We start from the raw sequence: 26964 nt of genomic DNA on the forward strand, positions 1-26964 counted from the left end.
GTTCACTTGGTGGTTTGGATGTTTGATAGGCAGGGCAGTCAAAGGACTTATAATTTATGACACACATACTGTAACACATTTGTAATTATGTATTTATTCTAGTTATGGATCACAAAACTTTATACCAGGTTATTAATTTCAATCGGCAATGACAGTCTTCAGACCTAAAAAACCTAGAGGCATCAGAAAATGTATTTATACATAATAAACCCTGTCAAATAACTGAGTACATACAATTTTTAATCACACCAAGTCAGCATAGGTAAAAATTTTACTGTCAGAGCAATAAACGAAACAAGCATCCATCATATTTATATAAAATGTGAATACATATGTAGTTATAGCATACATACGAGATGGAATCCAAAATTTTCAGGACTGGTGCTGCTATCTGGAAAGTAGTAGTAGTAGTAGTAGTAGTAGTAGTAGATCTTTGCACCACTAGGTGGTGAGAGCTGCATATCTGATGAGTCAGTGTGTGGAGCGGCATTCAGGTGGGGGGACGTGTTGCATGTCCAAAGTGATTTCTGTAATACTCTGTGTTTGGTGTGTGGCGATTTTACAATGGATCCGCGAACAGAACAGTGCGTGTGTATCAGATTCTGTGTGAATCTTGGGAAAAGTGCTACGGAGACACTTGCAATGATTCAACAAGTGTTTGGGGGACAGAGCATAAGCCGTATGCATGTGTTCTAGTGGCATGCTCGGTTCAGGGCCGGCCGTACAGATATTGAAGATGATCCTCACACCGGAAGGCCCGTTAGCCGCAGAATGCCAGTCATTGTTGCCAAACTTAAACAATTGGTTCGTGTGGATCGACGTTGTACCTTTAGAGACCTTCGGATGAAGTGGGTATTGGTTGTGGGACATGTCAACGAATGTTGACTGATAAATTGGGCATGCATAGTGCCATCACAAAATTTGTGCCAAGGATCTTGACTGCCGATCAGAAGGCACAGCGTGTTGAAGTATGCACGGACCGTCACCAGAGCGCATCTGGTGATCCAACCTTCTTGTCAAGGGGTTATCACCGGTGACGAGAACTGGATTTGTATTTATGAACCATAGACAAAGCAACAATTGTCACAGTGGAAGAGCCCGTGCTCTCAAAGACCCATAAAAGTGGGTCTGAAGAGCAAAGTGAAGAGCACAATCATCGTTTTCTTTGATACCGAGGGAATTGTGCACAAAGCATTCGTCCCACCCAACCAAACAGTGAATTCCGTGTACTACTGTAATGTTGTGTGACGGCTCCGTGAAAACGTGCGGCGATGAGGGCCTGAACTTTGGTGTCAAGGGACTGGCTGCTGCATCAAAACAATGTGCCCTGTCACACGTCCTTGCTCACAAGGAGCTTTTTGGCAAAAAACAACATGGCGGTTGTACCCCACCCACCGTACTCGCCAGATATGGCACCTTGCGACTTTGCGCTATTTCCAAAACTGAAACTCAAGTTGAAAGGCTGTCAGTTCGGCACTCTAGAGAAGATTCAGTAAGCATTGCTGGCGGTGATAAAAACCCTCAAAGAACAGGACTTCAAGAAAACATTTTACCGGTGGCAGAAGCGCCGGGACTGGTGTGTACGTTCAGATGGGAACTACTTCGAGGATGATGGTGACCATTGGTCCAAGGTAAGATTTTCAACAGATGGCAGCACCAGTCCCGAAACTTTTGGATAGCACCTCATATAGGTTCTGTGAAACGTCTTAATGTCTGACAGTAACAACTGACATACCTGAGGTATAGTATGCACAGCAGTTTACACGAATTGTACATTAGCCATTTACTGAATAAACAAATGCTCAAAACACAATATAGCAGTGCCTGTGTTATTCCGAATTACGATGCAAAGTTCCTTCGGACATGCATGCATAAATTTGAATAACGCAGTCACTGCAATATCGTATTTATCCACCGACACTGGGCAAGTAAAATGTCTCCCCTGTACAGAACGTACAAAATAGATGTAAAAATACAGGTTGTAGACACATGGTTGACAACACATGGAAATTTGAGTCTGGCCATGAGCTGTGCTAAGGTAGCCAAATGGTAAGGTGACTGTTCATGACAAACAGGAAATCCGCGTTAGTCCCAGTCTGGCAAAATTTTCATTGTCATCATTCTATTATACAGCTGATTGTTGTCCATATTTGGAATTGCGAATACATCTAATGTAATGCTCAAAACAGTTTCAGTAATTATTAATAAACTTAATATGTGAACTTACCAGAGTGGTAGCATATTATTACAGTTACACAGAGGAGGCTGGCTTTATTTAAAATATATACTAGTAATAAATCAATATAACCATTGTGTTTTTGGTCTTTCTTTGAACATACTAATCTCCAAAACTACCAGATGGATTTTTATGCAGTTTTCACTGGTAACGTTGGCATAGCTAGGGGCATCAAATACACTATATTTCATCAAAATTGTATCGTGGAAAAGAGACTCTCATACATAATATAAAAATGTCCTTATGTATGCAATGAATGCATGCATTAGTCGACCACAATATTATTGCGCGTGGGAGTGAGTGAGCCATGGTCAGATTATCATGAGTTTTTATTGTGATATTTCACAAGGACATATTGAACCACTTGGTATTATATGCAGAACTTTCCTGAAGTCATTCATAGTTTGACGAGTTTTCCTCAGTCACCACTGTACTTGTTTAATGCAACATACCCAATTTTTCCAACAACGGCCACAGGATGCCAAGAGCAATAATATAGTGGTCAGGTTGTATACGTGTGTGTATGTTCCACATCTCCTCCAAAACAACTGTACCAATTTCTCCAAACTTGGTGCACATGTCACTTACTGTCTGCAAAGAATTGCTGTGGGGATAAGAACCACCTACCTGTCAAAGGGAGGGATAAGAGTAGGAGTGAAAAAGTTGTTATCCGTGACACACACATACTCAGATTTTATTCATCCAGTATTTGGTAACGAGAACACTTGCTATCTTGAAACAAATTCATATCTTTATATAACTTTTTCTCACTGACACTCCATCACGTTATGATAAAGGGAAAACTTGTATTGTGTACTACATTTTGGCTGTTCATTTTCACATCATTATTACTTCTTTAAAACTACCTGTATTCTAGACACATGTTGCAGACAGTGTTCACATATACCACTGAACGTACATACAAAATTATATAGCATTGTACGACATACATCTCAGGATATGACATGACAAGCACTAAGATGCTGCAGTGTGTATGAGATTTGAATTTATTACTTCTTTAGTACGAACCCTGTTCACAAGAAATGTCAGGTGCTATCCACATACGCCACTGAATGTACTTACAAAATTATATCATTTTATAGCACAGAGAGAGGGGCAGGAGGAGATGGGCAGATGGGGGGAGGGGGCAGAAGAGATGGACAGAGAACGGGTAAGGGTGGAGATTGACTTATAGAATTTGAAAGAAGTATGTACTAGGGAATGCCGGGTATTCAGCTAGTAAGTAATGAGAGTTACAAAAATAGATTTTAAAACATGACACTGCGTTATTAGAAACACTAATTGAATTAAAGCAATCTGAAGCAAAAATTCTAATACACTGTTGATACGTGTACATGTAGAAAGTGAACATTGAGACAGTGGAAGACTGTGACGCAGATACTTTTCTTACATTCTAGGAAAATGTCAGACACATTTAGCATCATGACAAAGAGGTACCAATACAGAACAAAGTGCAACAGCCAACTGTGAGTCGAGGCTCCAACCAGGATTAGTGCAACACAACAGTAGTACATCCTATTACAAACAATAATAGACAGCTAGTTTTAAAATCACATAACGTTATGGAGCGACTGCTGTTACTGGGAAGATATTAAATGTAACCTTACTCACCAGTTATTTATAGTAACTATAGGTAAGTCACTATATGTAAATTAAAGCTCTGATGAAATAAATAAAGCAGCTCTAAAATATGAACATGTTAACTGTACTAATAAAAAGTATTGATGGAGCGTCGATACATATGAGCTCTGCTCATCAAAGTTGCAAAATGAACACACAAGGTACTGAGCAAGGTGGTGCAGTGGTTAGCACACTGGACTCGCTTTTGGGAGACGATGGTTTAAACCTTTGTCTGGCCATGCAAATTTAGGTTTTCCGCGATTTCCCTAAATCGCTCCAGGTATGTCAGGATGGTTCCTTTGAAAGGGCACGGCCAATTTCTTCCCCATCCTTGACACAGTCCAAGCTTGTGCTTCATATCTAATAACCTTTATGTTGATGGGATGTTTAACCCAATATTCCGTCCTGGACACAAAAGGTATGGATCAAAGTACATTACAAGGTGCTGCCAAATATAACATCTGATATTTGTGACACATCGTAGTTAGCCATTCAGTCTTCTACACGGAGATGGATAAATAGCAGTTGAAAGGACACATTTTCATATGTGTTGACTGTCGTGTGCATTTGTTTACATTAATATAAAACAAATATAGACACAAATAAAAACATAAAAAGGACAGTTAAAGACAATAAGATTTGTAAACTGAAGCAATTCGAGGTACATGACTCGCATTTGGGAGGACAACACTTCAAACCTGCATCTGGCCATTCTGATTTAGGTTTTCCGTGATTTCCCTAAATTGCTTCAGGCAAATGCAGGGATCGTCCCTTTGAAAGGGCACAGCCAATATCCTTCCCTAATACAAGCTTGTGCTCTATTTACAATGACCTCATTGTCGATGGTACATTAAACACTAATATCCTCCTCCAACTACTCAAGGTTCATACACAGAATCTAAAAGTCCACCATACATAGGAAACAAACTTTTTTTTTAATTTTATTTATTTTTTATGGCTACGTTCGTTCAACCATTATTGCCTAAACTTTCTCTATACATACCTCCCAAAATGGTGTAGGTTCAGGAAACTGAGAAGTGGCCTAGTTTTATTAAATGCTGTACAAAACCCCACAAAGCGTGTCTCCCCCTGCAGGTCCGGGTGTAAGAATAGGCCCGAGGTATTCCTGCCTGTCATAAGAGGCGACTAAAAGGAGTTTCACATGTTTTGGCCATTATGTGATGGTCCCCTGTAGGGTTTACCTCCATTCTTCAAAATTTTCCCAAAGAGTGAGCCAATTGGGTAAGGACACCTTACATGGTGCAGTGTGTCCATGATGCATTGAGATCTTTAGCCCACTTTCTCGTTGTCGCATTTCAGTCCCGCTCATTCTCCATCTCTTGGGTGAGGATACCTTCCTGGGTGCGTTTTCCACCATTCACTATGCCGTGTTGCTTTCTGCGTCAACGATGACCATGGACTTCTTTGCACTTGATATCCAGAACGGTAGCCAGTCCGTTGTGGTGGGGCCGTCATGTACCCTGTTAGTTGTAGCCCCCTGACCACATAGGGATCGCTCTGCTGATGACTGCGCTGTTATCTCCCCATGTATGCCAAGGGGTAAATGCCCATCCCCCTGGGGTATCGGGACACCCAGCAATGGCCATCCTGCCAGGTGGCCTTTGCTGCAGCTGGGTGGCGCCCATAGGGTGCGGCCCTGGTCGGAGTGGGTGGCATCAGGGCGGCTTACACGCAATGAAGCATAGTCCACCATCTCTCGCTGGTGGTGAAACACCAGCAGTCTCTTAAGTGTTCATGAGCTCAATTCATCGCACAGAAGTACAACCCCAAATCGTTCCCCTCCCTGGCCACACCATGGGAGGAATGTCAGGCTAAAGATGGCTGCAGATCTTATTCGCCACAGTACCTTGTATGTTCAAGAGCTGATGGGGGATCTTTAATGACGATGAAGCCTCAGTTTTTTGTTCAGCATTTAGAGGACAAGTTTGGGGAGGCGGAGGGATTGTCCAAAATGAGATCACGGTCAGTCTTGATAAAAACAGCATCCTCTGCCCAGTCACTGATGTTACTTGCTTGTGACACCCTGGGGGTTGTTTCTGTAAACATGACGCCCCATAAGAGCTTAAATATGGTCCAGGGTATCATATTTCACAGGGGCATTCTTTTGCAGTCTGACGATGAGCTGTGTGGTGTACATTTCGTCCAGTGTGTCCACCGGGGTCCGAGGGATAATCAGGTTGCCACCAGTGCCTTCATCTTGGCCTTCGAGGGTGATACATTGCCCGAGAAGGTCAAGGTGATGGTCTACTGGTGTGATGTAAAGCCCTCCCCCGATGCAGTGCTTTAAGTGCTGAAAGTTCAGCCATATGTCTTCTCACCTGTACTTCCAGCGTCGCATGTAGAGATTGTGGGTGCCCATCACATCCCAATGCTCCATGTGCCCCGCTACCATCTGTGTCAACTGCAGAGAGCGCCATTTGCCTTGTTTGCCAGACTGTAGGATTCTCCAGAAAGAAAGGAAAATCATGGAGTACAAAACCCTGGACCGACTGACCTACATTGAGGCATAGAGAAAATTTGAACGTCTGCATCCTGTATGTATGACATTATCTTACACCGCTGCTACGACAGTTCTGGCACCATCAGCTCCGCCAACCCCAGTCACCTCTCAGGGCCGGAAGACTACACCTGCCCCCTTCATGATTGGGGGCATTTCTCTCCCTGTTGCTCCCGCACCACCTACTTCAGCAGCAACACCCCCCCCCCCCTCCCCTCGCCACCCACCATTGGGGACGTCCATCCCCACTGCTAAGCTGGAGAAGCGTAAGTCTTCTAGTCTTCTTTGGCTTCTCCCACTAGGAAGGGGTCCCTTGGGTCCCTCACTTCCCAGGTTTCTGTTGGTGGGAAAGATGACACCCACCAGTGGCTGAAGAGCTCAAAAGCAGCTGGTCGTAGGACTTCCCACTCATCCTCACGCCCAGAGACTGAGCCAGTGAAGTCCTCCCAACCAGGGAAACCCAAGGAGGAGCAAGAGAAATCCAAAAACGACTGCTAAGACCAAGGAAATTGCGGTGGCACCCACACCACCGCTACCTACAACCTCAGCGGTGAGGATGGGGGGTGGAGATTCTGGTGTCGGCTGAGGACCTACATCTCGCCAGACCCTCAGACACAATGGATATAGACTGCTCAGGCAATAAGTCTGTGGCTGCAGGTGACCCTGAGGTGTAAACTGTCCCATTCAATGTTCCATGCCTTCCCAGACTCATGATGATGTCATCCTCCAGTGGAATTGAGGCAGTTTTTTCCACCGCTTGGCTTAGCTACGCCAACTGTTAAGCTTTACACCTGCTATCTGCATTGCCCTCCAGGAGACCTGGTTCCCGGCAATGCGGACCCCTGCCCTCCGTGGCTATAGGGGATATTACAAGAACCGTAGCGACTATAATAGAGTGTCTGGTGGAGTTTGCGTTTATGTCCTAAACTCAGTCTGTAGTGACACTGTGCCCACTTCAAACCCCTTTTGAAGCTGTGGCTGCCAAATGACGACTCACGAAATAACTGTCTGCAATTTATATCTTCCTCCAGATGGTGCAGTACCCCTGAATGTATTAGCTACACTGATTGATCAACTCCCCAAATCTTTCCTATTTTTGGGAGATTTTAACGCCAATAACCCCTTGTGGGGTGGCACCGTGCATACTGGCCGAGGCAGAGATGTCGAAACTTCATTGTCTCAGTTCGACCTCTGCATCTTAAATAGTAGGGCTGCTACACATTTCATTGTGGCTCACGGTAGTTACTCGGCCGTTGATTTATCAGTTTGCAGCCTAGGACTTCTCCCATCTATTCACTAGAGAGCACCTGACGACCTGTGTTGAAGTGACCACTTCCCCATCTTCCTGTCACTCCTCCAGTGTCATACCCACGGACGCCTACCCAAATGGGCTTTAAACAAGGCAGACTGCGTAGCCTTCACCACTGATGTCACTGTTGAATCTCCCTCACACGATAACATCGATGTGATGGTTGAGCTGGTGACTACAACAATTGTTTCTGTGGCAGAAAACATGATCCCTCGTTCTTTAGGGTGCTGCCGGCATAAGGCAGTCCGTCGGTGGTCACCGGAAGTCGCTGAAGCAATTGAGGAGCGTCGGCGAGCTCTACAGCGCTGTAAGCGGCACCCTTTCCTGGAGCACCTGATAGCCTTTAAACGGCTCTGGGCCCACGTTCACCAACTTATCAAACGGCGGAAGCAGGAATGTTGGAAGAGATGTGTCTCGACCATTGGGTGCCGTACATCACCTCCCAAACTTCTTTTTGGGTACCAGACCCCAACAGGTGTTCCCGGTGTTAACATAAATGGCATGTTACCTACCGAAGCAAATGTGATTGACGAGCACTGTGCTGAGCACTTTGCTCGAGCCTCTGTGTAGGAGAATTACCCCCAGCCTTTCGCACCCTCAAACGGCAGATGGAAAGGAAAGTGTCAGATTGATCACCTTGTTGTAGAGTGGGTGCTGTTTTTTTCTTTAATTCTCTATAACCTTAACCACTGGCTTGTAAATAATTTACTAAATTTCATATTGTGTACTCAACTAGAAATATCTTGCCAAATCAACTGAAACTGTGAGACGATCATTCGTTACTGAGTTGCAAGCATGCCTCCTCAATTCACCTTTGTGTTTGTTGCACTCATCCTGGTTAGAATCTTCATGCATGATTGGCTGATGCATTTTGTCTTTTATTAGTACCTCTTCATTATGAGGTGAATTATGTCAGATGCATTATCCCAGAATATAAGGAAAGTGTTTGAAGCAGGCTTGCTGTGTCAGGATGTCAATTTTGTACATATACACTTGCTCAGAGTGTGTAAGAAATTTTGATCAGGGTAGTTTTATTTTAATTACTCTTTCAAATAATGCAGTGTTACTTTGTAACATCTATTTTGTAATTTTTGTTGCTTAGATTACATAAAGCCTCCCCCCTCCCTCTTTACAACTATCATAATGTGCTAGCACTCTGGTTAGTGAACTTGGGTTAATTTAATTAATTCTTTCTAACACTATTTTGAGCATTCAGTTATTCAAGTAAAGACTAATGTACAATTCATGTGACCTGCGTGTGCTGTCTGCAATTCACCATATCCATTCTACGGTGAGCTGCACTTATCCTTTTCATAATACTGTCATAATTCCATCCGAGTTTTTCCACTGTTTGAAATTTAAAATTTGCGTTTTCTGTTCTAATGAGACCTGGGGCATTATCAATAAAAAAGGAAGTATTTCCAGACTTCCCAGTTGCAAGCTGTCACTTTTTGACACAAGGAATAAACAGTTTTACAAAATTCTATTAAAGTGCGTGTTGTCATCCATGAATTCTTTCAGTTTCTAAAGGTAACCAGCAGTTTTTTTTGTATTCCCTTAAAGCACCATAATTTTGTATACTTCCCTGTGATTGGCAAATGTTACAGGTATTTTCAACATAAAATAGCAGTGATGGTTGATTTGCATGCCTAAAACCAGGTACTGATATTTCATTCTTAGAAACTAGGGATTTTGTTGGCATTTTCTGGCAGTTTCTTCATTGTCCAGTCACTGTTTAATAGAATTTGTACTGACAGAAGGTTGAGGTAAAATACGAGAACTGGCAGGTACACTTCCAAATAATAATCGGAAGATGTACACAAACATGATCTGGTAAATACACAGCTTTCATTACTGTATAAAAAAACTTACATTTCATAGTATATGGCTATGTTACATTAATTTAAAATGAAAAAGTAATGGTGGTCCAAAACTAACTCTCTCTCTCTCTCTCTCTCTCTCTCTCTCTCTCTCTCTCTCTCTCTCTCAGCAAATTTCAGTTATAAGAATAGACAACATTCTAATGATCCACCACAGATGTTAATGTCAAGATAAATCTTTCTTCTTAAATAAAATTATACATCATCTGTATGAACACATCTTCAATTTATATTGTTTTTCAGATTTACATTGTCTATACTAATAATAAATCTGTAGAACCATTGTTTGTCTGTCTTTGAGCACACTGCTCTCCAAAACTACTAGATGATAACGTGAGTATAATTTGTGCCACATTGTCGTCTTTAGTTCATCAAAATTAGATCACAGGAAAAAAGATATAATGATTTAACATTCTACTAAAACTTTCTTGTGTCCAATAAAATTTTAAATTCCTACTTTCATTTGTCAGTCAGTAACTGCTTCGCTAGACCAACAGTGTTAGCTCTTATCGATGACAAGAGTTACCTGACCCATTCTGCACAAAGTAATTATTATCTGTTTCATATTGAATATCTTTCATTAGAAATTATGGGTCTGACTGTGCAATAATCTTTTGAACAGAATTGCTTATTTTGTCAGTGCCCAAACTTTAATGATAAGTTGAGAATTATCTAAGAATCCTTTGTATAAGTAAACTTCTCTGGCTAAAACATTGTAAAATAGTATTTGTTGTCTTTAAAAATGTTTTTTTTTTTATATAATCTTTTCTTTTATGTGAATTTCTAGTTAGGAATCTAAACAATAAGTACACAGAGACAGGTTTGTTTAGGTAGTACAATTATTTAATGCACCCCCATTTTGTACACTTAATGTGCTAGAGTCCCACAGTGTTTATCCGCGGATAATCTGTTCTTGTGGCCTACCTCAACCTCCCCCCCCCCCCCCCCCCCTCCCAAAAAAAAAAAAAATTACCACTGCCAGGTTTCAGCAGAGCAGTATGTTACATGAGTATAAATCCAGTTTTCTTTCAATTGAGAATAATGCCGCGCAATGCTTCTTACAATTAAAGGATCCAAAATCACTTTGTTAAAGTCACAAGGTTTCTTTGTATACTCTATTAGGGCATAACTAATGTGAGAATAGTCTCAACCTATCCACACCGTTAACGATACTATCCATTCGTCAGTGGTATAAATGTTGAGTCTCTTTATTGTTGGAATTATTTCCTTATGTAAATAACTTTCAGCAGTCACACTGGACACAATACTACACACAGATGAGTACCAATCAGATTATGGCTGATAAAATTGATATCAATTAAAATTCCATCATTTTCTTCAGCTAAATCTGGTAAGAGACATTACACTCGTAATGATAGACCATGCTATCATTAACTTCATGACACCATACTTAAATGGAAATCAGTTACAGTCTCTAGTGGATTTCTTGGAAATCACATATTAATGCTTTGACTAACTAGAATTGTACTGTCCTGTCCACTGCAAGAGGACTCTTGCTAAGCAAAAACTGATGAACTGTGAGAACACTATCTGAACACTACAGTAGAACAAAGTTATTTTTCCTGTTTAACTCACTCAATGTTATGATCCGGTTTAGCAAGTCTTGCTCAGCCAGCTAGCTTCCAAAATGTCTTCTTTTTGCTCTGAGATCAAGTTTTCATTTTTGTTTGAGTGTATTCTCAAACACTGCACATATTCTCCAGATTTGTGTACAGGATGCTGTGGTGCTCCTTCTGCCTCATCATTCTTCTATAGTATAACACATTCACATAATTTACACAAATAATTACATATTCTATCCTTCACAAATGTTACTAACTAGACTCAAGTTAATTACGTATACATGGTAGTGCAACACTTTACTACACAATAAGTTCAGTCATTTTTGATAGTCACAAGGCCTTATGCCATGCCTAGATTTATATGTAACAAGTCAGGCAGTAGTCACTTCAAAATCAGTGTTGCCCCATCTTGTTTCTTGTTCATTTCAGGGACTCTCTCACAAATCATAGGGTCATTTATTGCTTGTCGTTGCCAGTGTACCTACATAAATTCTGTAAAACATGCATAGTCTAAATCCTGCTTTTCTGCAATTTACATTGTTTTTCTGTGCAAGCTTCTTCACTGTCCAATATACCCTGAAATTTTGTAGTGGCTTCACTGTTGTTTCTAATGTCATTTACTGTTCTATTTAAAACTCTGTATTCTCGAGCTAAACTTGATCCACTAGTGTCTTTCTTCAGATGGTCTGTCAAAACCTTAAGAACAGCATGTTTACATTTAGTTGACATAGTTGCGAATAGCACAACAGTAGCACATGATTATGCCACTGGTGTGCCATTCATAACAACAGCAACTGAATATTCAGGAGTGAACACAAAATAGCAACAGTGACAATTGCCAGGAAGAGAGGAACAGCTGAAATGACCAGCATGGAGCAAACGGACCTTTTTTTGTGGTGCGCACAAAAATTGAACTTTTCATCTGGAATGCCTTTGGTTAACTGATGATGCTCTAGTCGATCAGTGTTCAGGAAATATATGTTTTGTAAAATTTGTTTTTTTATTTATAGACGCAATCACATGTTTATGACAGAGCCATAACCAGTTCCGGCCATACAATGACAATCTTCAGATTCTAAAGGCGGCATACACTGAACACAAGTTCATGCGTTGACAACGTAAGATGGTCATTGTATGGCCGAAACCGGTTATGACTGTGTCATAAACATGTGATTGCATCTATAAATAAACAAAACAAAATTTACAAAAGAATCATCACGCACTCCATAGACAGAATGTCGTTTTTTTCCAAAAATATATGTTTTACTGTAGTATTGTACTTAGCTATTACATTTTATTGAGATTACAGGACTATGTAATTAACAATATACTTTCTTTTCCAGCTCAGGTGAAACAGTTTGCTGAACTGAAAGTTGGTGTCCTTACACAGTGCCTCAAGAGGAGGACAGTTTCACGCCAAGATCGCGCTACAGTCTCAAACATCTTACTGAAGATAAATTCTAAACTAAATGGTGTGAATCACAAATTGTCACCTCCTGTCAGGTTGGTACTGTAAAATTTGATTCTCTCAGTAGGTAGGATTATACTAGACGTGGCCTACACCTCAACAGGAAAGGGAGGGGTAAACTGGCTGGGCTAATAGCAGGAAATGTAGGGGGGGGGGGGGAGGCACTGGTCATTGGTGTTGGAGCAGCACCTTTTTTAGGATAGGTAGGACAGAACGAAATAAAGTTCTGAGAGAAGTAAAGATTGAAACAAACCTTCAGTTTGATAAAGAAATCAAACAACATAATCCTGTTCACATTGGATCAGCGAACACAGCTGTTGGTTAAACATTTTCAGCAATCAGCAGAAATTTTATTTCCACCCAATTTCATCTCGGTAAATGTGAGATGCCAACTGTCTTTAGTGCATAAAAATATTCGAGGGCTTAGAAGTAAAATTAATTAACTACTTATGTGCATTGATGAATTGGTCATCGAACCCAGTTGATATAATCTTCCTCTCTGAACATCATGTGACCACTGGTATAGATATGTTAAACCTTACAGCATTTAAGTTAGCCTCCTACTTATGTAGACAAAAGATGGAGAAATGAGGAGTTGCCACATTTGTTAAAAACAGTTTTAAATTTAAGAATATTTACATTAATAAATTTTGCTTAGAGCAGCACTTAAAAGCAAGTGCAACAGAGATAGAATTTCATAATAGGTCCTTTATAATAGTAGCCATATACAGAGCACCTTCAGGAAATTTCAACGTGTTTAAAAACGGTCTTGAAGATTTATTATCTTATCTAAAATTAAAAAACAAAGAACTAGTGGTTGCTGGTGATTTTAATATAGATGTCCTAAAAAACACTGTCAGTGAACAGTTACCGAAATCAGTTACGTTGTCATTCAATTTAATTTCTACTGCAAATTTACCAACTAGGATATACAAATGTTCTAAAACTGCCATTGATAATATATTTACAGACAATTCTAGGCAACTAAGCCACACTACAAAAACCAAAAATGGGCTATCTGATCATGACATGCAACACCTAACATTAAATTTTGAAAATTGCCAGGGCAAAACATCTATCAGAACTGAGTACAGAAGGCCAATAAAACAGTCAAAAACTGAGAAATTTAGGAGATTGCTCAAAGAAATTAATTGGATGGATGTTTACAGCATCCAAGACACAAATGGAAAATACAAAACATTCATTAATAAAGTTAGCACCTTATTTGAAAATTGTTTTCCCCTGAAAGTAACTCAAATTAAGCAGAAGTCTAATAAGAAACCATGGATCACACAAGGGATAAAGATATCGTGTGAGACAAAAAGGAAACACTATCTGATATGTAGGGACACCTTTGTTACTAGCATTATAGCTCATTACAAAAATTACTTCAAAATATTGAAGAAGGTTATCCAGAAATCTAAACACCTGCATTATGAGAAGACGGTAAATACATCCAGCAATAAAATAAAAACAATATGGGATATAGTTAAGTCAGAGACAGGTAGTACCAGAAATGAGGAGGAACAAATAGCTCTATAAATAAATGAAACCTTGGTAACAAACACATGTTGTGTTACAAACCATTTAAACAAGGATTTTGTCTCTGTTACTGATAGCATGGGGTTGTCAGGTTCAGTAAATAATGCAATGGAATATCTGAGACCAGTGCACACAAGCAATCTCTGTAAAATGGAATTGACACTTACATCACCCAAAGAAACAGAATCCATTATAAAGTCCTTGAAATCAAAGTATTCTAGTGGTTATGATAACATACCAACAAAGTTAATAAAAGAGTGTTCATGTGAGCTTAGTCATATCTTAAGTTATTTGTGTAATCAATCACTTGTCACAAGAACGTTCCCGGACTGGCTTAAATATGCTGAAGTTATACCTCTCCACAAGAAAGGGGACAAAGAAATGCCATCAAATTACTGACCGATCTCACTTCTGCCAGCTTTTTCAAAAATCTTTGAAAAGGTTATGTTCAAGCATCTCCTTAAGCACCTTAGTGAAAATAACATACTGTCAAAGTCACTGTTTAGGTTTCTTAAAGGTTCTGATATTGAGAAAGCTATTTACGTTTACAGCAAAAATGACCTTAATTCATTGGACAACAAATTAGAGGCAACTGGCATATTCTGTGAGCTGTCAAAGGCGTTTGACTGTGTGAATCACATCATTCTTTTAAGTAAATTAAGATATTATGGTGTCACTGGTAATGCTGCAAAGTTGTTTCAGTCATAACTTACTAATAGAAAACAAAGGGTGTCATTATGTAACACCTCAGCAGTAGGCAATCGGACATCATCTGACTGGGAAGAAATTACATGTGGTGTTCCCCAAGGTTCCATTACTAGATCCACTACAGTTTCTTGTGTATATTAATGCCCTGTCATCTGTTACATTACCAGATGCCAAGTTTCTTATTTGCAGATGATTAAAACATTGCAATAAATAGTAAATCAAATATACATTTAGAAAGGGCAGCTAATCAAATTTTTACTGACATTAATAAGTGGTTCATAGCCAACTCACTGTCATTAAACTTCGAAAAAACTTTGAAAAGACCCACTATATGCAGTTCAGAACTTCCAAGAGATTTCCTTCTAGTGTGTGTATAAAATATGACGACATGGAAATAGAAGTTGAGAGTGTAAAATTCTTGGGATTACAACTTGATAATAAATTCAGTTGGGAGCAACATACTAATGAACTGCTAAAGCGCCTAAACAAGTCTGTGTTTGCAATGTGAATGATGTCAGACAAAGGAGATATAAATATAAAAAAACTGGCATATTTTACTTATTTTCACTCGATTATGTCATATGGTATCATATTTTGGGGTAACTCCACAAACAGAGAAAAAAGTTTTAGAGTACAGAAGCGTATAATAAGAGTAATGAGTAGTGTGAATCGAAGAACATTATGTCGAAACCTATTCAAAGAATTGAGCATATTAACCACAGCTTCTCAGTACATTTATTCCTTAATGAAGTTTGTTGTACATAATACATCTCTTTTTCCAACTAACTGCATAGTACACAGTATCAATACTAGGAATAAAAACAATATACATAAAGATTTAAAATCACTTATCCTTGCCCAGAAAGGAGTCTAGTATTCAGCAATGCATATTTTCAATAAGTTGCCAGCAACCATTAAGAGTTTAGTTCCAGACAAGGCACAATTTAAACATAATTTAAAATAATTTTTGGTGGCCATGAGTTTTTCAACAAGTGCAGTAGTCCATTTTAATGAAAATTCATTATACTTTAATTTTTGACAATACTTGGTTGTAATAGCCAAGAAACTAGCAAATGTCTGAATGTTGGATTTAATGAAAGCAGATGTAAGTATTAAACCTGTAAATATTAGAAGTTTAAATTTAATTCGTGTACATAATTATACTGTTTATTGACTGAGGATCATTAAAATTAATGACTCAAGTTTTTCTAACTACATTTTTGGGTGTTTATCTGATATGTTCCACACCCAGGAGGATTTCCTCTTTTATGGGTCTATGGTATGAATAATTAATCTGATCTAATCTAAAATGATATTATTTTATGTTCACTGTTTATTGAAAATACGAAACAGGTATTAAGAGTTAACTTGTCCTATATATTTTACTTTTAGTGACATGTATATTTCTCTGCCATGGTAAAGTGCTCACAGATTAAGAGAGCATCTCATTCATTGTGTTAAATGTTGCAGGAAATTAAGCTGGTAAACGTATGTGCTCCGACACAGAAATCCCTCGACACTTTTACTGATGACCTTTCCTAGGTTTTCCTTTACACAACCACCACCACCCCTTTGCTCCTTGACCTCCAGGGCACTGCCAAGCCATAAGCCAAAGTATAAGTGGGCCCCCACAACAGGTGGAGATGCACATTTGTCGTTGCTCCTTGCCGACATGCCAGGATTGCCAACATTTTTCATCCATTTGCACTTAAAAATGAGGGCACATTCAGTGAGGTGGTCTACTTTCAACAGCTACCTAAATTACGTTTTCAATTCCCACAAACATCATCTTTTCGTCAGCCTAGGAGGATAAACGTGGAACATGTTATTCCAAAGAATCCTAGGTTACACTACAGTAGGAAGTTCTAATAAGATGATTTAATGTGAGCATGCAATATGTAAGCTTCTCATTCTATTAGGTTTAATTTTTGGATCTCTGTTTACTTGAGGCAAGTTGTGATGTAATGTACAGTAGAAATGCTAAGTATTTTTCTCATAAATTTCCCTTACTTTGTTTCTGCAGTTTTTGGGGAAATTCATGTTGCATCCCCCACATTATTTTCTTCTTGTTCATATTTACATCATCAATATTATATCTTCACAAATTAAAAAAAAATGCCCTAATTATTTTCATTTTTCAGACCTCCATGTCTCAAAAGACCAGTAATGATCATAGGGGCAGATGTAACGCATCCATCGCCAGACCAGCGAAATATTCCGTCGGTGGCAGCAGTGAGTACTTTCCTCGTACAGTACTATTCTACAAAAAGCATTGTACAGTGCTGTAAATGAATCTTTAAAATAATGTGAATTTTATTCTCTTGAGTGGTTGTTCCTGTCGTTATGTTAAAAAAATCTAGAAAATGCAATCATTTATCAACCATCATACCGGAATTAGTAAAGGTACTGATTAAGAGCATTAAAACTGAAAGGGGTCACACTGCAAAGTTGAATTTAATATAAATGATGTTATTCTTTTCCATGCTGTAGGTGAGTGTCTAAGAACATGAACATTACAAATCTAATAGGACAGAGTGGGAGTGTCCAGACTACAATTCCAGTGTGTGTAGTACCGTTATCTTGTCGGAGTAGGAGGAATAGGAATAGATAAGATGAAGAATGGACGAATAGGTAACGTGTTGTGCTGAGACAAGGATGAGGAAACAGCAGGTGGTGTGGCCACAACTAACCTCTATCCCATCTTGTGTTAGCTCAGTGGCTCCCTGGACGAGTGAGGGAGAGATTCCGTGCATGGCTGCTTGATGAATATTTGTACACTTCACTGCAAGTTTGTTTGGGTGAAATTAGAGACAGTACAGACAGTATACAGAATAAATACCTTTGAAGTTTCACAAGTTGTTTTGCAACAAAAAGTTTTGTGGAAGATGAGACAGCATAGATATTGCACAACATCAGAGATGTCCTAGGACAACCATTGTTACTGGTAATGGGAAAATTTTAGGTGACTGTCATTTGATTACAGCGGAAGTTCAGAAAGTCAGATCTTTATCAGTGCGGCGTTATTTTGAAAGAATTATAAAGCTCTTGCCTACTGTGAACCAAACTATTGAGAAATTGTGATGTTTTGGTTTGTGGGGCGCTCAACTGCGTGGTTATCAGCGCCCGTACAATTATCCAATCTTTGCTCAGTCCAATTTCGCCACTTTCCTGGATGATGATGAAATGATGAGGACAACACAAACACCCAGTCATCTCGAGGTAGGTGAAAATCCCTGACCCCGCCGGGAATCGAACCCGGGACCCCGTGCTCGGGAAGCGAGAACGCTACCGCGAGACCACGAGCGGCGGACTATATTGAGAAATTGCAAGGAACTGGACTGAAACTTCATTGTTTAAGTAAAATAGTAATTGTAAACTTAAAAGCACCAGCTAGAGTTTAAATTTTCAGAGAATTGGCTCCAAAGTTAGCATGACCTTCTGTCTATTTTAACATATTGGAGTTTGTGCTTGAAGGCCATATGTTACTATGTTAAACATTTCAGTGGGGCAGTACAGTGCAGTTACTTCTCAATGCTACCAGAATTCGTAAAGGAAAATCAGTCTAGGAATAACTCATTTGTTAGTCTTTGTCCCTAGTGAACCCAGTATTACATGCACTGTTCTTCAAAATATGTGGATCTGCAAAAATTGTTTTTGGTATGTTGAATACAGTTTGCAGGCTATAAAACAGTTTGTGAGATTCCAAAACACCAGACTAGAGAACTGTGCCAATTGAAGGACTTAACAAAGAAAGGATGTGGATTTTCTTTCATGCACGGATGACTTTTGTGATGTAGAGTGGTCTTTTTTACTCAGTAAAACCACCTTTAGGGACAAATGAAGTTTCACTGCAGAAAACCCCTGGATGACATTTCTCGCCTAGCAGCAGCAGCAGCAGCAGCAGTGTGTGTTTCCAACAACATATTCTTTATTTCTTTTCCATTTAAGATGTTGATTAAGGTAGTGCAATATTTTTCTACAGTAATTCAACTGTTAACTAATAATTGTATTTGTTAAATGTACCATTATTAATGCCTTTTATTTCTGTATACCAATCTGTGTTCTGGTTATTAACGTCACCATTTTTATTCAACAATCTGTGAAATTACCCTCATATATGACTAAAGCCAGCAGATAACACAAAGAGTAACAAAATAAAGCTAGAAAATAATCACAATAAAAATTTTCACGTTCTCGTAGTGTCGAGTTGAAAAATATAAGTATGAAATAGGAAAAAAGGCAAAATGGCTAAGAATATCCTGTTGGACATCAAGGAAAACAATGAACAAACGTGCCATTAATGCTCTTAAGTGAAAAAATAAGAATAAAACTTGAAACAAGTCCTATTCACCTTTAATGTCATTTACAACCATGGTCACTATGAAACTTAACATCTGATTATGTTAATGGATATACTGGACTATTTCCTTGCTCTTCATTTTTTAATGTTGAATGGGATAGTTAAAACTGAAAAAGATGTAATTGAACTCTACATTCTTTGGGTCGGTTGGAAGAAAGCAGTCTAGGGCCAGTATATGGCCATATGAATGTGGGAAATCTCCCAAAATCAGCCTCTAACTGAAACTTCCTGACAGATTAAAACTGTGTGCCGGACCAAGACTCAAACTTGGGACCTTTGCCTTTCGCGGGCAAGTGCTCTACCAACTGAGCTACCCAAGCACGACTCACGACCCGTCCTCACAGCTTCAGTTCTGCCAGTACCCCGTCTCCTACCTTCCAAACTCCACAGAAGCTCCTCTGTGGGGTAGCTTGGGTAGCTCCGTTGGTAGAGCACCTGCCCATGAAAGGCAAAGGTCCCGAGTTCGAGTCGTGAGTTGTGCTTTGGTAGCTTAGTTGGTAGAGCACTTACCCACGAAAGGCAAAGGTCCCGAGTTCGAGTCTTGGTCCACCACACAGTTTTAATCTGTCAGGAAGTTTCATATCAGCACACACTCTGCTGCATAGTGAAAATCTCATTCTGGAGCCTCTAACTGGCTGGTAAAATCTACTTTCAAAAGCATAGGACTGAATCAAGACAGTCCTTTTCTCTCCTGTCTGTCACATTTTTCTGCAGCCCAGGAAAGTGGACTGCAGAAATTGCAGCCCTCCAATTTCATGTGGCACCATTTACTTCCCATAGCATTGAGAAAGTCCCAATTCCTGGAGGGGTCATTTTGGCCCATAGATTATAGGCATGCCCCTCTACATGGTTGTGTTCATCTGAATCTGCTACACTAGCTCTGTTGTGTGAAGCTGAACATAAAATTAGCAGGCCATAATAAGTCTTTCTTAGCCACAGGTTAATGGTAAAATCCGTGATGCAGAAAGGGGAAGCAACATCACTGTAGGAACTGAGGGCAGAAGATGGGCACATATATTTCTCCCTCATTTATTCATGTAGGGAATCTAGGCATGATGATGCTGTGGGATTCATACCTTTCTCCCATTTAATTACTGCTGCATGAAGAATGGACAGAAAATAATAATAATAAATCATTTTCCAAGGTCACATTATTTCCCACTGCACTCACCAATGCTAAATCTGCAACTTTGTCGAACTGCAGACAATCATTCCTAGAAATTCTTGAGCATTCTGTAATGAACAAAAAGCTTGCCTCTGCATCACCACCCCTCATAGGTGCCTACGCGGAGAAAGTGCAGGTATCTCAGATGTCTGTGCAGTTGGCTGTTTACAAGCTCGAACCACTTCTGCATGGGTGCAAACTGCTGCTTTGATCTGATCAGATAAGAATCCAATGATGAGAATGAGAGAGGGTATATTTTGGGAATCCAACAACAGTTCCATCAACCCATGCCTGGCCCCGGCATTCTCACATGAGAGCAGCATGGCTCAGACAGCAGCATTGTGTATGGTGTACAACACCCTCACTCGCTCCTCTTTCATCATTCAGTGGCCACTTGCTGGTTCGCACTGATTAGACTTCAACTGCCGTGTTTCCCGGAACAAATTTGCCTCATCATCTTACAGTGTAAGCTTTCACAGCTGGTATTAACGTTGTGTAAAACTTCCAGGTTAACAGGCTGTGGTTGATATATCGACCACAGCCTGTTGACTCGAAAGTTTTAATTGATGTTTGTATCGTGAATTCCCCACACGGTGACAGGGAACAGCCAGGTATTCTAAAAAACCTTATTCTGGGGAAAACTTCCATGAAAACATCAGGGTGAAGTGAGGAACACTGTAAGGGAGTATAAAGTGTTCATCAGTTAGGAGAGACTGTATGTATAGAGGTAGTGAGGAATGAACAGCAAAAGTTGACACATCCAGTCCGCAGATCCCACCAATGGAAAATAGTCAGGTCCCCCATTATCTCTTCCTGTGAGTGACTATTGCAGAATTAATAATGTGTGTGATCTTGCAATACTGAGTCCTAAATAGATTCAAGTACCAGTACAAATTTGTTAAAACAAATCATTACAAATTATTGGGGAGACAAAGACAGAAAGGGGGATTTCATTAAATATTCACTACAAAATATTCAGCTAAATAAAATCTGTAAGCATGGGGAGAATAGATCACTGAGAAATACTGATTTGGCTTGATATTTTTCAGTAGTAGTAAGCTTGATATTTTTCAGTAGTAGTAGTAGTAGTAGTAGTAGTAAGCTTGATATTTTTCAGTAGTAGTAAGCAGCGCTATTAACAACAGTACAGAGGTCTGTGTTCCTTAAGATTTCACAGTCTTCATCTACTTTACTCTGGAAGAAGAAAACCTACAGGTTCTGTGAGTGAGAAGTGGGAGAGAAGTACTTTAATGAAAATTTTCTTGACATTGGAAAAATAAGGTCAATTCCTGGCTAATAAGATTTCACTGTTTCTGCTCTGTGGTGTAGCCCTTGGATTAAACAGGTTTGGGGTAAGGAACTTTTAGTGTATTTTCTGCTTTTTACAATGTGTGGAACAGCATCTGTAAGAAATATGTCGTACATTCCGTTGGGCCCATGCAATGTACTGTATTTACTCGAATCTAAGCCGCACCTGAAATATGAGACTCGAAATAAGGGGAAAAAAAATTCCCAAATCTAAGCCGCACCTGAAATTTGAGACTCGAAATTCAAGGGGAGAGAAAAGTTTTAGGCCGCACCTCCAAATCGAAACAAAGTGGGTCCATTGTAATATGAGACACAATTTAGGTCGAATGAATGACGATACAGCTACAGTAGTTTGGTTCGAGTCGAAAGCTTAGCAGTTAAGCTTTACCAGGTAGCCATTGCTATGCGTCAGGTGCTCCGTCCGTATATGGATACCCTTCCTTTTTCACGTGCTTCGTCTGGTTTGAATCGATTGCTTATTTTGCTTTGATCTGATAAGTGCCGTTTTCAATGTTATAGGTGTTTACGTCAGTCACTCTAAGCTGAAAATGCATTACTATACTGTGTCATGCATTGTTTGTCACATTCTGATAGTGCGTGTTTAGGGCCTGTCGCTGCTCGCGGCATGGCTTGCTTTTGTGCGCGCTACCGACGCCTACAATTAAAAAAAAGAGAGGAATCGTCACATTAGCGAAACAATGGCAAGAGACTGCTATTTGTTGTTACTTACACTGCTGCTTTCTTTGATAATGATCAACAAGAACCAAATAATAGACTGCGTATGATATAACATGTTCTGAACGAAAGTTTGGCGAAAATTTTTCTCCGTTTGAAAATCTTTGCGGCCGCTTCTTTAGTACATCAAATTCTGCACAGAAATTAGTCGTCTTAGATTTAAAAATCTAGTCAGTTGCCGTGCTTCATTTCTGACTGTATCACTATTAGGCATAAGAGTAATACGAATATAAATATGACACGATACGTATATTCTTCCGCGTTTGCTGTTGTCTCACTCTAGTTTCGTAGTTTATTTGGCAGACAGGATTTAAATGAGATAGAAGCAAACACGAAAGAATACATGGCAAAATGTTTATATTCGTATTATTCTTGTGGTGAAGAGAATACTGCATGTGATTCACATTTCATCAGGTTCCTATTAGCAACCATCTCTTCTCACAGGTAGGAAAAAATTCAGAACGTAGAGTTGGCCATATTGACAAAAATCCCAGTATTACCAGTCGGATTTTCGTTGTACATTGAAATTCGAAGATGAACAATACGGAATTTGTATTTACTTCGTTGGATAATGTATGAAAATGCAGTGGTCGAAACTCGGGCGGAGAAAAATGCTCGTCTTCCAATTTTTATTTTATTTTTTTCTTAATTTTATTTACTTACGCAGAGGTTTTGCCGCCAGTATTTATCTTTGTGCCTACAAAGGATGCCTGTGTAGCGCTACATATATTCGACGGCAGAAGTTAGTTGTGGCGGCACCTATCAACATTTTTCAGAACTTCCGATTGCTTTGCACTCGATTCTAAGCCGCAGGCGGTTTTTTGGATTACAAAAACCGGAAAAAAAGTGCGGCTTAGATTCGAATAAATACGGTATCCATTGTGTCTTATAGTTGTAGAGTGGTTTATTCTTTCTAATGTTTGAATATGTAACAGCTAAATTCTGCTTCCTGATTGCATTACCCTGATTACTATGATGCAGACACAACAATCTGAAATGTCTGTGGTCTCGTCTACTGAAATCCAAATGTTTTCACATGTTAATGCTCCCCAGATATCACGAACAACTTCATTGCAACGCTCATGGTACACAAATTTTGTGAAGGGTAGATTCATGAGGCACTCTAGTATATTTTTCTAAGAAAGTTTTAATATTATTTATTTTTCATAGAAGAATGTTTGTACTTACAAATGCTGGACGTCTTTCCTTGGCAAATGAGTCACATGAACTTTCTGCAACATCAACCTGTTCCCTAAATGACATAATTACAATTTTTTTTACCTAAAACACATCTCGTGTCTGCATTTTGTTTGCACTTGACATTATGCAGATGCTGTACTACTTGGAACTTTTTGTCACAAGCAATACTTCATTCACATCATAAACCAAATATAATACTTGTCCATCCTCACTGAAATAATCACTCCTAATCTCCTGAACATAATTACATAACACAGCCAATCGTGACAGTTTCCTGGTGGCATAACAGAGCAAAGTATTATTCACTCCATATTCTTGCTCTGCCTCCCCCCATGAACCATGGACCTTGCCATTGGTGGGGAGGCTTGCGTGCCTCAACGATGCAGATAGCCGTACCGTAGGTGCAACCATAATGGAGGGGTATCTGTTGAGAGGCCAGACAAACGTGTGGTTCCTGAAGAGGGGCAGCAGGCTTTTCAGTAGTTGCAGAGGCAACAGTCTGGATGATTGACTGATCTGGCCTTGTAACACTAACCAAAATGGCCTTGCTGTTGTGGTACTGCGAACGGCTGAAAGCAAGGGGAAACTACAGCCGTAATTTTTCCCGAGGGCATGCATGGAATGTGTGGAATGTCAGATCCCTTAATCGGGCAGGTAGGTTAGAAAATTTAAGAAGGGAAATGGATAGGTCAAAGTTAGATATAGTGGGAATTAGTGAAGTTCGGTGGCAGGAGGAACAAGACTTCTGGTCAGGTGAATACAGGGTTATAAATACAAAATCAAATAGGGGTAATGCAGGAGTAGGTTTAATAATGAATAAAAAATAGACGTGCGGGTAAGCTACTACAAACAGCATAGTGAACGCATTATTGTGGCCAAGATAGACACGAAGCCCATGCCTACTATAGTAGTACAAGTTTATATGCCAACTAGCTCTGCAGAAGATGAAGAAATTGATGAAATGTATGATGAGATAAAAGAAATTATTCAGGTAGTGAAGGGAGACGAAAATTTAATAGTCATGGGTGACTGGAATTAGACAATAGGAAAAGGGAGAGAAGGAAATACAGTAGGTGAATATGGATTGGGGCTAAGAAATGAAAGAGGAAGCCGTCTGTTAGAATTTTACATAGAGCATAACTTAATCATAGCTAACACTTAGTTCAAGAATCATAAAAGAAGGTTGTATACATGGAAGAATCCTGGAGATACTAAAAGGTATCAGATAGATTATATAATGGTAAGACAGAGATTTAGGAACCAGGTTTTAAATTGTAGGACATTTCCAGGGGCAGATGTGGACTCTGACCACAATGTATTGGTTATGAGCTGTAGATTAAAACTGAAGAAACTTAAAAAAGGTGGGAATTTAAGGAGATGGGACCTGGATAAATTGAAAGAACCAGAGGTTATAGAGAGTTTCAGGGACAGCATAAGAGAACAATTGACAGGAACGGGGTAAAGAAATACAGTAGAAGAAGAATGGGTAGCTCTGAGGGATGAAGTAGTGAAGGCAGCAGAGGATCAAGTAGGTAAAAAGACGAGGGCTAGTAGAAATCCTTGGGTAACAGAAGAAATATTGAATTTAATTGATGAAAGGAGAAAATATAAAAATGCAGTAAATGAAGCAGGCAAAAAGGAATACAAATGTCTCAAAAATGAGACTGACAGGAAGCGCAAAATGGCTAAGCAGGCATGGCTAGAGGACAAATGTAAGGATGTAGAGGCTTATCTCACTAGGGGTAAGATAGATACAGCCTACAGGAAAATTAAAGATACCTTTGGAGAAAAGAGAGCCACTTGTATGAATATCAAGAGCTCAGATGGAAACCCAGTTCTAAGCAAAGAAGGGAAAGCAGAAAGGTGGAAGGAGTATACACTTGAAAGATAATTGTGAATTATGCTTGCTAGCTGGCACTGACTTTAGTACGGAATATAGTATGAAATATTGTCCTGGTTAGCACAACTTTTTTCTTTCCCCGAAACGCCTGGATCATTTCGTAAATGTTGACGAGGTGCACAATTAACTGCTCCAGTTCTTCAGCTGTATCATGTCATTATCGAGATGACTACAAACAGTAAATTCCAGAGAACTGAGGACAGGTGACCTTGGACTGGCTGTGCTCAGCTTGCATGTTTGGCACTTTAGACAAGATATTACATGAGCAGCAAGATGTGCCTGTGCCTCATCATGTCAGTAACACACAGAGATTTACATTTGTACCTAGTATGAAGGAAGAAGAAAAATTATTGTTTAACATTCCACCATCATCATCATCATCATCATCGTCGTCGTCCTCATTAGGTCCCCCTCCTCCCTCCAGTTTCAACATTTTGGTGATACAGGACCTGCAACCTTTTTTAAATATTTCATGAAGCTTTTATTAACAAATCTCTCAGTTGCATTACATATGTTGTTAACTAGTTTCAAACCAACTGATTCATTCTCAGGCCAGGCCGAGGCCTACGAGAAAGACGGGCCGCGGCATGTACGTCGCGGAGGTAGACCTGAGTTCGCCCACTCGCCTTGGCAGGCGACCTATGTTTCTACACCTGTTAACTTATAACTAGGTGTGTATTTACCAACAAGAATTGCATCTTCTACTTGAATACGCTGTTACGGAGTCTTACTGTTATTAGTCCTATAATGATTGGAAGTTCATAGGTCAACTTATAATTTGTTACAGCTGTACTGGGGTACAATAAAATTAAAATCCTGCCAAAATGATCATCAGTCAGTTGCATAAGGCACCACTTCTTATATGAAATGAGGACTTACAAGCAAATGAGACTAAATGTTATAAACAAGCCCTTATAATTTTATTAGAAGGAAAGTTACTGCTCACCATATAGCAGAAATGCTGAGTCGCAGATGAGCACAACAAAAAGATTTTCACACCTAAAGCTTTCAGCCTATGGTCTTTGTCAACAATAGACACACATGTGCATGCACACACACATGATGGGAGTGGTGACTGGTTGGGGGATAGGAGGAGGCTGGGGCGGGGAAGGGGAGGGATAGTATGGTTGGTATAGGGGACGGTGAAGTGCTGCAGGTTGGGCGGCGGGCAGGGGGGGGGGGGGAGGAGGAATAGCAGAAAAGGAGAAAAATAGAGAGAAATAAATTAATTAAATAAATAAAAAAAGACCGAGTGTGATGGTGGAATGACAATTGTGTAGTGCTAAAATGGGAGCAGGAAAGGGGCTGGATGGGTGAGGACAGCGCCTAACAAAGGTTGAGGCCAGGAGAGTTACGGGAACGTAGGATGTATTGCTGGGAAAGTTCCCATCTGCGCAATTCAGAAAAGCTG

General features: G+C 39.7%; 1 protein-coding gene across 2 annotated transcripts in view; it reads left to right on the forward strand.

Annotated features, from left to right (window-relative positions):
• Positions 1 to 26964, forward strand: part of LOC126100165 (protein argonaute-2-like) — a 288991-nt gene that overhangs the window by 226054 nt on the left and 35973 nt on the right. For both annotated transcript variants that reach the window (XM_049910711.1, XM_049910712.1), the window contains exons 17-18: positions 12511 to 12670; positions 17027 to 17117. In XM_049910711.1, coding sequence (XP_049766668.1) covers positions 12511 to 12670; positions 17027 to 17117 — 251 coding nt within the window. The remainder of the gene's footprint in view (positions 1 to 12510; positions 12671 to 17026; positions 17118 to 26964) is intronic.

The sequence above is a fragment of the Schistocerca cancellata genome, chromosome 9 (genome assembly GCF_023864275.1).
Source record: "Schistocerca cancellata isolate TAMUIC-IGC-003103 chromosome 9, iqSchCanc2.1, whole genome shotgun sequence".
Taxonomy (NCBI): Eukaryota; Metazoa; Arthropoda; class Insecta; order Orthoptera; family Acrididae; genus Schistocerca; species Schistocerca cancellata.